Source organism: Ruditapes philippinarum, unplaced genomic scaffold (genome assembly GCF_026571515.1).
Source record: "Ruditapes philippinarum isolate M1 unplaced genomic scaffold, ASM2657151v2 ctg353_1_1_1_1, whole genome shotgun sequence".
In the NCBI taxonomy this organism is placed as follows: Eukaryota; Metazoa; Mollusca; class Bivalvia; order Venerida; family Veneridae; genus Ruditapes; species Ruditapes philippinarum.
The window spans coordinates 160,711-179,253 of NW_026856948.1; the positions used below are offsets into that span (position 1 = coordinate 160,711).

At 32.6% G+C, this 18,543-nt stretch overlaps 2 protein-coding genes across 2 annotated transcripts; one reads left to right on the forward strand and one right to left on the reverse strand.

Annotated features, from left to right (window-relative positions):
- The first annotated feature begins 41 nt into the window (after positions 1-41).
- LOC132748238 (uncharacterized) lies at positions 42-10,777 on the forward strand. The gene is made up of 12 exons (XM_060737804.1): positions 42-225; positions 668-857; positions 1,492-1,618; positions 2,222-2,364; positions 2,756-2,879; positions 3,276-3,385; positions 5,690-5,816; positions 6,100-6,222; positions 6,586-6,706; positions 7,255-7,343; positions 7,729-7,828; positions 8,364-10,777. Exons 1-12 carry the CDS (start codon positions 117-119, stop codon positions 8,417-8,419), a joined length of 1,419 nt encoding a protein of 472 aa, XP_060593787.1. The 5' UTR covers positions 42-116; the 3' UTR covers positions 8,420-10,777.
- Positions 10,778-13,547: 2,770 nt separating this feature from the next.
- On the reverse strand, positions 13,548-18,143 carry LOC132748240 (monocarboxylate transporter 9-like). The gene is made up of 5 exons (XM_060737807.1): positions 17,354-18,143; positions 16,901-17,044; positions 15,626-16,402; positions 15,169-15,219; positions 13,548-14,601 (listed from the first exon to the last, which is right to left on the reverse strand). The coding sequence occupies exons 1-5, from the start codon at positions 17,562-17,564 to the stop codon at positions 14,315-14,317; spliced, it is 1,470 nt and encodes a 489-aa protein (XP_060593790.1). The 5' UTR covers positions 17,565-18,143; the 3' UTR covers positions 13,548-14,314.
- Positions 18,144-18,543: the final 400 nt, after the last annotated feature.

Sequence of the window (18,543 nt, forward strand, 5' to 3'; positions counted from 1 at the left end):
GATAACGTGTTTCATATCAAACAAACAACATGATAAAACAACGAAAGTTGACGTGTTAGATTTAAATGATAATGTTTTGAAACATTGTAACAATTTAATAAAACATAACTTTAGGGATGAACTCGGAGTGCTCTATGCGGTCCACTTCATACAAGGTTAAAACTGTTTGCGTAATAACAGGTGGAATTCTCGTTCATCTATGTCTAGGGAATTTCTATATATTTGGTAAGTGTTTATAAACTATTATTTCTCTCTGCACAATTATTTGAACTATTTTGCATTTGCACTACCAACTTACAAGCGTACGTTGTTAAATTAGATTCTGAAAACTGAGATAACGTGTCAGCAATCGCTAAGTGTGCAGGACAATCGTGTATTCTTTTTATACGTCTAGTTCATATTAACATCAACCAATCTGATTTTAGTCTGCACTGTTCGCTGTACAGTCAGTACATGTTTTATAACTTTCCAGAAACGATATTGGTTATGTCCAGACTGAAAAATGGGCAAGTCTATATAAGATTTAAGCATGGTACGATCTAACATAAATTGTGGTCTTGATTAAATAGGCGTGAGTTTTCTTCTCATTGTATCTATTATGAAAAGAAAAATGGATAGAAACGATTTGGTTTGCTGAAAAAATCAATTATGGTATATTTCATTTTAGGCAATGTAAGCCCGTATATGATATCATATTTACGCAACAGAACAAGTGAAACATCATTGAGTAACACGGACGTTCTTTGGATTTCAAACGCCGCTTCTATAGCCACACCATTTGCTGTGACGCTAGGTGGATTGTTGGACAGATATCTAGGTGTACGGACGGCGACCGGAATAGGATGTGTTTTATGCTGGTAATACTACAACAACAATAACAACCTTTACAACAACAATTGTTATATTAATATCAATTATAACAAAACTAAAAGAAACAAAATTAACTTATTAATATGAGATCTAAATATATTTTACACTGGCTGTTTGTACAGACTGGACTATCTAGCTGGGGGGATTAACTATTTACCACAGTAACAGGCTCTGTCGAATTTCCGCGAAACAGTTACCAAAGAATTAGCTATATCCCTCTTTGACACTTTAATCATATTTCAGAAAGAAATAACCAAAACTATTACTTCTATTTCGCACTTTTGTCTTACCGCAACGTATGAATTTACAACTTTAGTCATAATGACGAAATGTCTTCATCCTAAGAAAACAATTCATATAATTCATTCATACTAGGCGATCTGGACTAAGATGGGAGTTCTCAGCGCCAGTGTAAACAGTAGAAAATCTGGTCTGATATGCAAGAAATAAAATCTGCATTGTATGGAAAAACAGTAATAAGAAAAAATGCTATTGCCCAAACTTAATTAATATGATGAATTGAGTATTATTCAAGAAGCAAATACGATTCACAAACTTATACTTAAAGGTACTACAATTCCATAATCCCATTACTGTTTTTATTCTTTTAATATGTTACAGCACTGGCATAGGTTTGACATATTTGTCAATAAAGAAATCGCTACTTTTTGTCGCATTGTCATATGGTATTTTTGCAAATTTTGGAACATTTATGGCATATGGACCCCCAGCAAAGACAGCTGTTAAGGTATGAAATACCGACACATCAATAATATATTCGGCTACAACAATATATACATAGTTATAGTCTGTATTTTCATTAAAATCTTTTATCTTAATATGTCAGCGATGAATATACTAACACGAGGACATTAATATGTATGAATACTTTAACATACCATTTTGATTGTCTGAATTATTTTATTGACAATAGGTGTATACATGTGTGTATAAGATGTATACATGTGTGTATATTTCACTTATCAATTTATACATATATATGCTTGTGTATTTTTGGTTGCATTACAAAATAAAATCGGGAAAAGTAATTTCCGTCGAATTCAATGAAACAAAAATGAAAAAAGTGAAAACTGAAACATGATGTGAACGAGCATGTTGAGAGACCTTGGAAGGTTCAAAGTCGTAAAACCGGCTTCAAAATAATAAGAAATTAAATGGATGTCATTTATTGCTTGAAAACTTTTACTGGCATTACTATATCAGTTAACAAAATAAGCTATAAGTTCCAAATCGAAGTTTTAATATACACGTACGAATGTATCACATTCTGTATAATTTTCTATTTATTTTTTGAATGTTTATTATAAGACACTAATGAATCTACTTTCAGTGGTTACCGGAAAGGTCATCATTCGCGGTGGGAATGATAGTGAGTGGGTCTGGGGGCGGTGCCCTGATATTCAACCAGGTCGTTACAACTTATATTAATCCGGATAATCTCCCGCCGGATTTAGAAACGGCAGATGGTGAAAAGTATGTGTAAACAAATTACTTTTATATTCATTGAACAAAATCATATAATCATGTTTTTGCACATTCTGCAATTACATACAAATGTTTATAGTATATTTAATCATACATACATTCATTTATTGTTTATTCATACATTTATATGAATTTCCCATATAGCATGTTGGTATAATAATTATAAAAAATGAAAATAAGAATACCTTTCAGCGTTATAATATATGAGGGACTTTGATGCTAAAATTGTTTACTACCTTCTGTTTACAACTTTGGTTTCTTTAGTACTGTTTTAAATTATATGTTTTGTATTGCAAAGAAAATTGAATAGACCCAATTCTAATTTAACTTAATTTCTGAGCTGCATTTGTAAATTTAAAACTGCATTTGCAATTTTCAGATATTTTACAAATAAAGAGGTTTTGGACAGAATACCTACGTTTTTTCTTTTACTAGCAGGGATTTATGCGATTACCCAATTCCTCGGAATTTTGCTTATATTTACACACCCTAGTGATAGACAGGTAGGCATTGTTTTTATGAAATATGATGGTAGATTATGAAGGTGTACCATTAAATGAAAGCAGTTATAATATTGATTTTGACAGAATTATAGATCCAGTGAATTAAAAGATTGAGTTAGTGAATAAAGTAAAATGAATACGATATGGATGTATAATATGTTCTTCATTCATATTCCGGCCATAACCATGGACATGCTTTTTATTAATATACATACATTTGCATAAATTGGTAGCACAAATGCCCTAGACAAAAGTTGCAAATAAATATCTTGTATGCTTTGTAAGAAATAAAGTGATGTGCGTATGTCTCTAGCTGTTTTAAATCGTTTCACAGAGTTTATATCTTAAATTCTTATACATGTAAATAATCTTAACAAAACCTGTATTAACTTTTAGGAAGCTAAACGGTTAAGTTATTCAGAAGACAACGCTAATTATGGTACAGTATCGACGGTTAGAGAAGATTTGACCACCAATAATGAATACAGACAGATTAAACAGCAAAAGTACAGCTTTCAATTATTATATACTACTCAACATTTGCTTAGGACCATAAGTTAATTTTTTATATTATCACAAGTATAAAACAGATTTCTTTCTAAGTTTTGAAAATTCTGATTCAGCAATGCTTTGAGATAATCCCCTGAAATAAATCCGTGTTGACTTTTCCGGTAGCATTGAAATCATGCACCCCAATATTTACATGTTTTGATGGGATGTACAATCACATGTCTTTTGTTATACGGCGACATTACCGACCTATTGTCATTTAGTGGCTTTTATTTAGTTTGGCCCATTGTTTTCTCGTTCAGGGCACACGCATTCTTTTACTTGAGGACAAAAAACCGCTTTTCATGGAATGGCACCACAGTGTCACGTTGAAGGTTCCATGATAACCGCCATATGAACACTTCTGCTGATGTTTCTAACTTTAAAATTTTGCCATTTCATGTTTATATGTTGAATTCTGCTTAAGCCGGTCCTAGGGGGATGTGGACGATAGTTTGCACTTGATAGTACCGTCTGTGAACAGGCTCAATCAATCCAAGCCTGCAACATTTTCAATTTTGCCGTTTTGGACCTTCTATAGCGATTCTTATATTCTCCATCTTACATATCTTACATCTGTCACTTCGATATGGCGAATGCTAACAGTAGGCGGCATATTAGAAAAGCAGAATAATTAATTGCTGTAGGGATGGTGCAACAGGGGGGGGGGCACCTTCCGCCAGGTTGATGCGGCCGTTGGTGTACTCCATATCGTCATCACAAGAGCCTGAGAGAGATACTGGCTACATGGTACATCCGCCAGGAGGCATGATTGAGGTTTGCAAACGGTCACAACACCAGCTCAGGCACGTCGTACATGGTTTTCGACTGCAACTTCTCTTCAAAGTGACCTTGCTAATGCTGCGGGGTCCGTGTTTCCACGCAGACGGTACGTAGATGGCTGAATGAAGGCTATTTGCGGTCGAGAAGATCTTGTATACGTATCCCCTTGACTCGTCGACATCGCCAGGCCCGTTTGGAAAGGACCATGAAGCTTACACGATGGTCCATGCAACACTGGAGACACGTTTTGTTCACTGATGAGTCCAGATTCTGCATAGGCTTCACAGATAGGCGTGCTGGAGTCTGGAGAAGACGAGGTAAACGGTTGCAGCCTGCAAATATTGCTGAGCATGACCGCTACGGAGGTCGGTCAGTTTTTGTGTGGGGAGGCATCAGCTGGGATTGACGAACCAACCTGGTTGTGCTAAATAGAGGCACGATACATATGCGACATCTTAGACAACAAGGTTGTTAGGATGTATGCTTAAGAAATGGGCGATCAGTTCATTCTAATGGACAATAATACTCGCCCCTTTATGACCAGAGTGGTCTAGGACTACATAAAAAGGGAGTCAATTGAGCGCATGGGCTGGTCAGCTCGCTCACTTGACTTTAATCCAATAGAACACATGTGGAATGAGCGGCTGCAGGTTAGAATGTCGGCTCGTCAGCTGCAACCCAGAGCCATTCAGAAGCTTCGAGCCATGTTGGTCCAAGAATTTTCAGCCATACCCTTTAGAACGATCAGAAACCTAATAGGGAGTATGAGAATGCGCTGACAAGCTTTCATTCATAGTCACGGGTCATACACACGGTACTTAGTCTAAAAATGTAAGCAAAAAATCCAATTTAACAAATTTGGAAAACACACTGCATGTTCTGAATTCTTCAAAGATGGGGATCATTCTCTTCTATAGCACAAAATTAGTGTAAAACTCATTTATATGGTTAAAATAGTCCTTCAGCTGAATTTATAAAACAGTAAATCTACATTTAAAACCTTTCGCACGGCGTTAATAAAATTATTCCAAAGAAAATTCACACCCAAACATATAGTGCTAAGCAAAAGTTGAGTAGTATAGTTCATAAAAGTACTTTAGACTAAATATAATCTAGTTTTAAATAACGATTATGAAAATTAAAAAACGGAATATTTCTTGTCTATAAGGAGCATGTGTATTTCTTCCGTGATATAAATAATGTACAACCACAAAACCTATTCATTATTGAATTGAACAAATTTTTCAAATATAATATAAGTTAATTCATTAAACTGTTTCTGCCAATCTGTCCTATTTTGTGTTTTTTTGTCTATCAGGAATACTTGACGTCATTTTATATTTATACAAGAGGCTTTCAAAACATTTTATGCGATATTGTTATTATAAGTATATTGTTGTTGCCTTTTACAGCTGAATCCTTCTATTTTGGTACTGAAAATCACCCTTACTATATTAACAAATGTTTCTTTTTATCAGATCAGTTTCAAAAGAGTCTGTAAAGACAGTGTTGTGTAAGGTTGTCACGAGTAAAAATGCATGGTGCTGGTGGGTTATACTGTTTCTAATTTATGGTGGTATGACATACTTTAACAATCTATATAAGGTATGTACAGTTCTATCCCTGTTTGGTGACCTTTTCTTTAATTCTTTCGGAAACAGATATCTTTGATAGTCTTTATAGAATAGTCATGTAAAACTAAAGTTCCACGAACCGAGATACAAATACATTTATTTAACCAATAATTGCATATTTCGATCGAGACTTTGAAATCGAATAGGTGATGGTTTAGTCTGCATATCATTACTCATTATGAAGTTAAAAATATGCATTTCGGAAGTCATTGAAACCATCCGTTTGCATAAAAAGATACCTCTATAATTTTCAGGCATATGGTCAAACATTCATAACTGATGATCATTTCCTTGCAACGGTTGGTTCCATATCAGCAATATTTAACTGTATATTTCGTCCTATTTGGGGCATGATAATGGACAAATACGGGTTTCAAGTAAGTGCCTCTTGTACAATGTCTGGACAACCTCCCGTTCTTTTAACTTGGACAAACGCCAGTTATTTTTTAATTGCAATAACTTTAGTAAATCAAATACATATATTATTGCGCAATTCTTGTAAGTTAAATTCTATTTATGACGATGAACAAAATACGTCAAAATAAAAAAGAAAATATTTGACAGCTGTGAATTAAAAAAAAAAAAAAAAACCAACACATTCGGCCATGCTTTTATAAATATCCTCATATTTCCTTACAAAAACAAATATGTCATTGTTGTGACAAAGTGGCATTCAAGGGAGGTGTTAATGACCTCTTCAAAATTTGAAATTGTTAACATAATATGTGCATTTCTTACAGATAGCAGTTAAACTGGCATCGGCATTGTTTGTATGTTTTGCATGTACTATTGTACTCACGGAATCTCTCGGCAAAATTGCATTTCTCGTGTGGATCTGTGGACTTTATGCAAGTTCTGCATGTAAGTTAATATTTCATTTAATACTCTTATGCTATATTTAAAACAACCTCTAAGCTAATACCCTAATCTACAAATTTATAACAATGCCCTAAGCATCACGTTCGTATATGACCATGCCATATGCTTTAAGTATAGGAAAATGCATAATGCTACATACTTTCAAACCTTCAAATTTAAGATCCAGATGACTATTAAAAATAAAATAAAATTAAGTTATTCATAAGGTAAAAGATGGCATGACCATTTACTAGCACTAGGTCTTACGAGTACTTACATATTCTATATGAAACAATTTTTTTTAAAATATCTCCTTGCACTCGATTATCAATACAAGGTTAACTATTTATAAAAGGTAGTTTATAAAAGTTGCTATAAGGGCGTCTTTATCCTTGTTGGACCATACTGAATCATTCAATATTGAATGCTTATAGTAAAATTAATTTAATACAATTTTCTAATATAACTTATATGAATTAATTGTAATCTATAGTTTAATGATTGAATTGCAAATACATGTAGATATTTTTTATACGTGTTTTATATTGAAGCCGTTATGTCCATTGGTCCAGCAACCTTAGGAAAACTATTTGGAGTTGAACATATGGCTATCAATATGGGTTTTACATTCACTGGAATTGTAAGTTAACAATAATCTATTACTTACCTCAGTCACACCTTCTTAAAGCATGCCAAATGGATCTGTCATATTGAGACACTATTATTATACTTGTTCTCAGTATGATCAAAGTGCTCATTGTAAAATGTATTGTTTTAAATGTTATACTGTATTTAAAGCTTTCAAGCAAAATAGATGTGGGATAAGAAGATAAAAGTAAACCGAAGCTATGTAAACATGAAGTAGTAATACAGATAAAAGGTTTGCTCATTTATCAATTGGGTTTATATTCATAGTAGGTTTTCCTTTTAACATATTGTTGATAAATATATCTAAAGTGTAATTTTGTTTCATGAATTCAGTTTTTAATAAAAATACCACATAAATATCTATACCTTTATTTTAGACTACAGCAGCAATTACCGATGGTTTTATAGGTTTGTATCTTCAAAGCATATTAGGATGGCATGGTTTATTCCTTCTCGCTGGAAGTATGGGAGTAACAGGTTGAACAGATTTTTATTATTTTAAATTCATTCTTTTGACGAAAAATGAAATTAATCAATAAATGATTTACAAAAAACAACCCGAAATTTGATGTCATTGTATGGTAATTCAAAATTATGCTGTTCCTTGATTTTGTTGCATTTAATTTTGTTAAAGGAGATAACATAAATATTCATTTTATACACGAATATACATAAATTGAAAGTAAGCGTTATTAACAATTATATACTTATAAATTTACAAAGAGGTATTTATTATATAAGGTGCATTTATAATGTTAAGTCGCCCATTATTTTTTAAATTACTACATGTATATACTCAAAATATTGATGCTTTAATCGGTACATCAATTCCACAGTACTGTAGCCTTAATAATATATTTATATTTATACGTTTCATTACGTTCGTTACAATGTTTCACCTTTAAAAGAATAATAATGTTTTATTGAAAGAACTTAATGTAATGATGCATTCACAGATAACATTGTAAGAATGAATATTACAGACATTTTCATTCATCTTATTTTACTTCAGCGTTCCTGATAACATTTTTCTTCGATTGCAAAGATACGAACGGCACAAAAATATAAATCAGTTTTATAAAGAGAAACAGCATATATATTCTTTAATGTGAATAAGATTAAAGGCATGCATGCGACAGGGATTCAAAGAAATAATCATTTCAACGTGTGCTTCAAAATAAAGAACGTTGACTTCGTCAATGTGTACTAATAAATTTGGAAGTTAACAAATTAAACGGTATTTACGTGCATCTTTGCAAACCTGGGCAACCTACTGATAATAAAATATATTTCTTTAAACATAAACAAGAGTCAACATAATTTCAATTATATTTAAACAATTTGGAACAGAATTAACAACAAAATTATATGAAGATTGCTGTCTCCGTTTAATTGAATCTGTTGGTGAGAGATAAAGTGCAACCTCCTTTACGTCCCTTGTACCGGCCTAGGCTGTATTTCTGAATTTACTCTTTAGCACTTGTGTTGGAATCAATGATCTCAAAGAACCAGTAAATATAACAACTAAAGCTGAACTAATGTTCGGAGCAGCTTTACAGCTGATAGACGTTTAATTTACTGGACTAATCTTGAAATACATTCAATGTTAATATACTACTCAACTTTTATAAGCAACAGAAGTTTCATACTAAAGTATAAAAATTATCAGTTAATAATTTTGCATAGACTGAATCAACAGCTAACGTAAATGCAGTATCGTTCACGCGTCAGTAGGCATAGTTTAGGCAGACAAAAGGTGACAACAGCAAACAAGACCGACTCTTGTTAATCCAGGCCTATTGAGCACGGTATGCAACAGCAACGCATCTACGCAATGACCTTCTTAATGCTTCTATGGTTAATTTATGTACTCTGACGGTGCGTTGAATATTTTACAAGGATAATCTGCAACCAATAAGACCCTGTAAAAGAATTCCATTGACTTGTCGTTATTACCAACCCCGTTCGGAATGTGCGAATGAGCATGTATGGTGGTACGGATGAATCTAGGTTAACTTAGATTTTACAGACAAACAAGACGTGCGAGTATCTGAAGAAGACATTGGGAACTGTTTCAATCCGGGAATTTTGCTAAACATGACCGCACAGGGTGAGTCAATCATCGTGTGGAGAGGCATCAACGGTGACGGACATACTGACCTCGTTGTGCTTAAGATACATACATGGACTGGTCTGCGGTACATAGATGAGACGTAAACTACCACGGTTAGGCTGTTTGCGATGACAATACGCATCCTACGAGACATAGGTGGTAAAGGACTATCGGGCGAAAGAGTGTTGGGCGCGTTGACCGGCAAGCCCGATTACCCGACTTCAGTACAACAGAGCACGTGTATAATGAATTGCAGGAATGGATATCAGCTTAGTAGATGCAAACTAGAGGCAGGGCATGTTGGTGTAAGAATAAGCCGTCGTTTCCGTCAGGACTGTCGGAAACCTCATAGGGAGCGTGAGAAAGCGTTGCCGTGCAATCGTCGTTAGACAATTAATTACACAACGCAACTGAGACTAAAATTGTAACATAAATAAGGTTGTGAACATTTGGAAAAACAAGTTGCTTTTCCAAAAACCTTAGATATAGTTAAGGTTGGGGTGATTCTTCTCCTATTCTTAAAGATCCTGTAACACAATTTTTTATGGTTTTATTTCATACATATGATGCTCAAAGTAAGATTTGTCAATATTATAAGTTCCAATAAGCATTATTTGTAAAGATTTTACCGAATTTACCATTTCATGTAAATAAGGGAGGAAATTAGAAATTTATTTTCTATAAATTCAAAGTCAAATTTTCCAATAAGAAATGAATGCATATAATTTATTGATTACTTATTATGTGCACAAAGATTGCAGTACATATTTTACATATTCTTCGATGTTTGAAACTTGTTTTATTTGCATAATCATATACATATATTATTCTTGTTTTATTTCTAAGAGTGGTATACACACAAGTACAATATCAATTACAAAACATACAGGGGTATACACACAGGTACAATATCAATTACAAAACATACAGGATCTTTAAAACACATAACAAATACAAAATCAGCAAAAACAGGTTAAAGATAACCATTAACTATATTTGGTGCTTAACAAAGGTTGAGTAGTATAAATTGAAATCAAGATTGGGAAAGGTCTACAATTAAACTATTTCGGTTTTATTTCTAAAAACAAAAAAATAATATTTCTTGCAATTAATTATCACTGTATTGCAAGCACATTGGCAAGTTTTATTAGAATGTCACCATTACTGTTGTTCGTGATTTTATCCAGTTATGCATGTACATTCAATACTCGATTCTCAAAACCCACTTATAAAAATGAAATGAATTTGTTAATTTATGTTTGTAAAAAAAACGTGGTAAATGCTTCTGTCATTTAATATATTATTACAAATTACAAAAAATATATTTGTGTTGCTTTTTCTGTACTAAATTCTACAACAGATACTGTATTTGAAACTTTCATCTGTTACTTTGCTATAATCTTGTCTTGCAACTATCTCTAATATAATAAGCTACTCTTTGAAATGCCATTAAGTCATATCACATTTGTTAATGCATGTTATTGTAGCCTAGTACTGACTGACCTAAGAACAGAAACCCCTCAAAGAAAGTTTGCACATAATTGTTTTTAGTTTGATTGTAAATGAAGATATACAGTTCCAAACAAACTCGAATCCGTTTCTACAAACTACCAGAATTGAGCAATTAGTGTTGAGACATTTTTCAAGGAAATATTGCCTGGTTTATTTTTATTAATACTTATCAAATAATTACCAATCCTTCTTTGCATGATACATATAAAATTTCACTAAGATTGTGGTTATTTATGCGTTTTTCAGCTTACGGATATGACATACAATGTATAAGTTTTATCAAATATCACAAATAATGTATGGCATACTAGAATGAAATATTTCGTTCGCTACTTCGTTTGTAACATCCAAGTTAAAGCTCACAATAAATTTATCTATGAATAACTAACACAAATGTGATTCCTTCAAAGAGCTCCACCGAAGTCATATAGCCTAAAAACATAAAATTTGAAGTTCTTACATAGATCAAATGACAAACTTTCACTAATACTAAGATAATAAGAATTAAATTAAAATATAGATTTTTGTGCGATTCTTAGCCCGTTTTCGGTGAAAACCGACGAGCTTGTATTAATTTTTTGCATAGCGTTCACGTAGCCGTTATCCTTTGTACATGTGTACTTTCCTGTGCTATAATTAATACAGCCGAAAATTGCTATTATTAAACAGAGGATATTTATTGAGCTCTAAACGACAGGCGTAATGTTTTTAAAATCCACTTGATAAAATAAAATTTCATAAATACGTCACACGTGTCTGATACGGTTTTTTAAGTACACTCGATAACATAAAATTTGATATTAAGCAACCAAGAAACAAATTTTCTTTTTATTTTATGCTTAAATACCATCTTGAATATGAAAGTTCCTCAATATTTAGTGGAATATCAAAGTTTGTTGTCCCTACTTGTAGCCTACAATTTCATACGAATTTCTCATAAATACACGAAGAGCTAAAAAAAAGTTTAAGAATCAACGTGATGGTACTATTTATTGTTTTGAAAAAATATGAAATTAATTAAAACAAGCAATTCTAGAGGCAGAAAAAGTTACACTACATCGTTATTTTTGGCGGAAGATAATATTAATTATATTAGACTAAGTGTAATGTAAGCGGCCGTCATTTTTTAAAATTGTGAATTTCAAAGGAGGAAAAAATGGATGCATATCTTAAGCCCACGGACATTTAGACTTGCAATTTCCTGTTTATCTGGTGGCGTAGGTTCATAACACGTTCCAATGTCACAAGTCAGAGATGGCCAGAGTGGGTAGTTCTATCACCAAAATAACTACTTTACAAAAAGACCTTTTACATATATATATATATATATATATACAAATTTATTTGCACAATAACATTTAATACATGTACTTTAATTCAATAAATTCATCAAATAGAGTATTACTTACTTAATAGTTATGAAATTTAAGTCCACTAAAGTAGTTGCAGTAAAGTAGTTGCAACTACTAAAGTAGTTGCAGTATTGTCACGAAAAAATGATTCTTAGAAAAATAAATCAAAACCACATACAATGTCTCTATCTTTCTTCCCACTTAACAGTTTATTTTGCTGTCTAAAACACTATGTATAAAGTCACAATAGATTATCAACTTCTACGACCTTGAAAAGGGCAATATTCAATCTATCTTTGAATTTCTTCACCTCGACCATTTAAGGTCATAATAATAAAAATATCACCTCCGACATACAAGGTCAATGTCTGAATAAGAAAATGTCCCCTCCGACAAACAAAGGTCAATGTACAAACATTATAATTCTCTGTAGATTCTCTAGCAAACGTTGACCAACTCTCCGGAAAGTGCAAAATACTTCATAATATTCAGTTCCTGGTACTGCACGCTTTTATTAACCATAGCACCATGCACACTCTTGACATTTACACGTCCTTGAACACCATGTCCTATTAATGAATACATATTTATTTCTACATATTTCAAACACATTAAGTTTGAGTAAAACAAATGTATGAAAGGAAAGTATAGGAAAATAACATATACTTACAATTTAACTTATTCAATATAATAACTTTACGTTTATCAAATAATGTTCCATGTACAAAGGAATTTAATGAAAAACATGTACAATTTGCAAATAATTAAATATTTCACTTACCCTGATATCTAGGTAGACAGTCATTGTTAAGCAAAGCTTCTTTAAATTTTAATTATGAATTCATCCAAGCTCAACCTCTAACATCCTTATTCTTCAAAAACTGAAAAAAACTGAATGAGTGTAACCCTATAAGAACTAAAAGATAACAGTAATTTATATAACACTTTTGCCAGCTAATTAATACAGATAAGTGATCATTCAGGTATGAAGACAACAATTACACTGGTCAATATTATAACTGTCTATCCCAAGAAACAGGTTTATATGAGATCATGTTAAAATAGATTATAGATATTCATGCAAGTCTTTCAAACCGAGTCTGCAACATTTTCAATTTTGCCGTGTTGGGCTTTCTTTAGGGATTCTTATTTATCTCTATTTTATCGCCACATCAGCGTTGTTTGTGCCGTGTGGAGGCCGTAAAAAGTCGCCCCGTACATTCAACAGGGATGTTATATTTCCGATCCTTAAAGATCGTTCAGCACGACATAATTGTTGTGCTTGTAGTATTTTAGTTCTTTCTATTCGGCATCTTTCTTGTTGGGTGGTTCCAGTATTCCTCACTTGAATACTGTTGAATCACCCTTAGGATATGTGGCCTGCTTCTTAAACTTGTCTTTTGACGTCGTATCTGTGATATGCAGGCTTCATAACCTCAGATCCCCTTTCAAAATTCCATTTTATTTAGTTCCGCCCATTGTTTTCTCGTTTAGGGCACATGCATTTCTTTACTTGGGGACCATATGCCGCTTTTCATGGAATGGCACGTCTAATGTGTCACGTTGAAGGCCTATGATAACCGCCATATGAATACATCTGCGGATGTTCCAAAATTCTAAATTTTACCAGTTCATGTTAAATGTTGAATTCTGCTTAAGCCGGTGCTAGGGGGTGTGGACGGTAGTTTGCACTTTACAGTACCGTCCATGAACAGGCTCAATCAAACCGAGCCTGCAACATTTTCAATTTTGCCGTGTTGGACTTTCTTTAGGGATTCTTATTTATCTCTATTTCGTTATCACTACATAGATAATTCGATGTGTGAATTATTACCAGTTTCATTTATGAAAGAAATTGTTTTTTCGTTTACCTAGTTTTATTTAATACAATAGGTACAGACAAGATAGAAATAAAGAACACAATATTAAGCTACTAATTGCATTTATGTGAAGTAAAAGTATAAAACACATGTTATCTTTGGACATCTATAAACTATCAACTTCGTTAGTATCAGTTACATCTTCAATAATGCTACTTGTGTCCTTGATATATAAGTTATGAGATCTGGAACAAGACAGCAGATCTGTTATACTGCCACTGTGTATGGATCCTAATGAAGCACCCAGTTTAACATCAATATTGTCACAGCTATGTCTATTCTTTATGTCTACTATAGTCAACTCATTCGATACAAGTTCAGAATCGGTTGATTCACTACTTTTACACAAGAATGATCCAGCTGCAGACACGCCACCAAGAAATAATATTACACCTGCAAAACAAATATAGACTAAGAGTTTTCATTTATAGTTCGTCAGGTACGAACACATGACGTATAATGGAAGATACGGATATCATAATAACTTACACATATCTATTTATACATGTTATACACGGATTTATATTACAAGGATCGGACACTATCTTTTATATCAATAAAATTATTTACAATTTAATAAAGATATCTATAGTGAAAAAAATTTAAACAAACATCTTATAACACAGTTAAATAACACGGCAGGTACCGTACAGTAATGATTCAATTGAAGGGTGAAGAAGGACAGGGTAAAATGTAGGGTATTCATGCAAGTTTTGTACTTGACAAACTTTATCGATATCTTCCACGTTCCACAGTTTAAAAATTTGTCAAGTTTTTTTTTACATATAATGAGTTTCACTCGAAAAACACTCGTATCTTTCGAATCCCTTTTTTCAATATACTTAAAATGACATTTATGAATGTCAAAATGATACAATTATGTCCATAAAGTCCTCATGTTCTTTGGATTTTGTATCTTTATAATGCTCTGTGGAAGCATCAGGCATTATCGACGCATACCTGCAACAATAAAGCTGTTCTCATATGAATCCGACACACCATAAATAAAACCTGAAAGATTAAAAATATACACTTATTAATTTCATTTATTTTTATTTTTATGAAAAAGAAGAAATTTAAATTTGATTGAAGTTCCTATTGTAGATTTGTTTTTGACAAAAAAACCGAATGTTGTTTTTTTATGCAACTTTTTGTGGAATATTGTGAAAATTGCCCTCTCCCCCGAAAAAAAATAAAGTACCAATTAACTACTGAGTACATTTTCATATTAGCAGCTTCATAGATTTCTTTTTTAAGAGCACCGGTTCACTACAAGAACAAGGTACACATATTTTTTTATATGATATTTCAATAGTTACTTCAGTACACATATTCTTTATATGATATTGCAATAGTTAATACTAGTTAAGTTTAAGATGATTTAATCTGTTAAGTTTAAAGAACCCTTTAAACTTACCTATACATACTGGGCCGGTGAAAATGCCTAAACCACAGAATAAGAAATAATATCCATACGCCTCTGACATTTTCGATATACCAACATAATCAAGAGATATCGGAATCATCATAGTGGTAGGCCATCCAGTAAAAAATCCAAGCTGGATCGTGAATATATAAGGTCCACCCCATCTTTTTGAATATAAGGTGAACAAAGCCGTAATTATGCCAGAAATTGCAAGTTCTGTTGCATACACTTTGGCAATGTGTCTTTGTAATTTTGAAACTGTAAGTGATCCAAGAAAACGACCGGCAAGATTTGAAAGGGAAAACAATAGCATCGTAAGGCTAATATCTGAATTACTTCCGCCTCGAACTAAAACATAATTTGGAAGGTGCATAAATCCGGCAGAAAGGCAAAAGTTCCAGGTTGATATGCTAAACAGGATACACAAATATGACCGGTTCTTTAACAGCGTTACATCAATGTAAGTAGTTGATACCATTTTTAAATTTTGTTTGCGTTCTATTTGTTTGTGCTTCTGGACCTGTCTCTCTATAACAGACGGTCTACTTAAGACACCAAATATGCACATGTGTGCCTGAATGCTTGCTAGTATCAAATACGTTGCTGTAAGGCCATGTTCTTCGAGCAGATATAACCCGAAAGGAGCGGAAATAAATATTGATAAACCAGCAGTTAAGAACACAACAGACAGAACGAAATCACGATATTTCTTGAAGTAGAATCCAACGACGCAAACCAGACCAGACATAGCGTTGGCGGCTCCAACACCTGAAAAAAGAAGAAAATAGAAGGTTTAAAGTTATTGTTATAAAAGGTTTTAAGTTTGGTTCAGATGTGTTTTATGTTACACATTTAAAATGTAGCTTATATGCTAAAGTTAAGGATACATATATTCAATTAAAGTTCGACATTAATGCAGGGTACTTCTAATTGTCTTTTTTATATAAAATTATGTTCCTTTAGCGTATATCAAAGCGTTATGTTTTTCTTCGCCAGACTATATGAATTCCAATGCTTAAATACAATACTGTTATTTTCTAATATGATCTTTAGAAACATACAAAGACGGAAAAGACCCAAATTATAAGCATTCAGGAAAAACGACATATTCGATTAAGTAAAAAATAAATATAAAATGGCGAGATGGTATTTTGTTACCTAAATAAAATTAGACACTATCACGTGCTTAGTTTGTGTAGACCTTATCAAAATTGTACCAGGACATAAAGCGTTAATGAAGGCAAGTTTCATAGGCTGGTTTGTTACCTATAAAAATTCCGTTGAAGACGATTATCATGTTTAAACTATTAACGAATGCACAGATAAGGAAACCAATCGTTGTTATGGCGCCCCCTAGGATCATTGAGAACCGACAGCTTATCTTGTTATTCAAGGCTCCAACAAGAGGTGCTAAAATGGAACGATATAAAGAAAATAATATGACCTTTTACAGTTTATTTAATGAACATAATGAACAAAGCTATTGGCGAAAACCTGTAAGTGTATTGCTTTAAAAATGATAAAAGGACGGAAAAATCTTAATTATCATTCTATAAACATTATCGCCGTTATCTTAGACATTATGATTATATAAGAAATATTGAATTTCAAATTTTAGTTGCTCAAACTTAAGTGGAAGTCGTAATACATAAATATATCCTAATGATCGTTAATCTTACACTTTATATTTCATTTGTATAAAGATGCAAACCTACATACCTAGGCTACATAGGAGTCCACTACAGAGGGCGCCTACTAGAGATGTTTTGGCCTCACCTTCGCCGTATTTGTTCAGAAGCTCAACATAAATCACTCCATTCATGTACAAAGCTGTGGAAAGAATTATCATTCCCAAATTCGAAGTTACCATGACAACCCACGCCCATCCTCTATCTATGTTCGTTTTTTTCACACTATTTTCGTCAGCCATATTAATCTATTCGCCTATTCCTTCAAAGTATCTAGTTGCATGCAAAAGCACTTAGTTTACATACATCATAAGCGTGATGAGAACACAAAAACTTTATTCAACTATTAAGAAGATGTATGTCACGATAACACGAATGCCTGACAAAATTGCAGTTTAAGCTAATTTATCATAACCTAGTTTTATACATATATTACACTTAAAACATAAAAGATAAAAGTGATGTTTAACTTGCTTCTTATCTCATTTGTCACAAAGATTGTTTGATAAACTGTCAAAATTTGGATTTATCTTTATACTACAACCTTGCAAATAATGATCAAGAGCTGAATTTCTCATTTAATACTAGGTATTATCATTCCTTTTGGAATTAAAAGAATTTTATCATCGTCATGAAGATAAAAACACTTTCTTACATAGGTGATTGCAAACCTATTTATCTGTTTTACCGATATACTATATCTTAAAAAGAGGAGAAGTGTTAAGCATCTACAGACTACGCTGCTAAGAATTATAGTTAATGTCACAAAGAAGAACATACCGCAAGAGTAAAGTAAAGATTAAATAGTAATTCTTGACATAAACACGTTTTTAGTCGAACTGCATGTTTGTTCATATTGTGATAATAAGTCATTGTTATTGGTTTACTTTTAACATTTATGTTTACCACGTCAAGACGACATCATGTTGTGATTAAGACCCACTGAGAAAGGTTCAAAAACACAAGTTAACTTTAAATAACTTTATTAATATTATCGATTTGAAAATGAACGTTATCAGATAAAAGTTAAAGGCGAGGCGTTACAAGACTGCAATAAAGAGTTACATTGATTTCAAATATAGACACAAAAAAGAAGTACAAAAGGTTTTTAGTTTGTTAACAATTCTTTTGGGGTTTGATTTTAAGTTATTTGATAACTTAACATTTATATGTTCAGAAGTTCTATTTACAATGAATTTTGAGACTGTTTTTGCCATGACA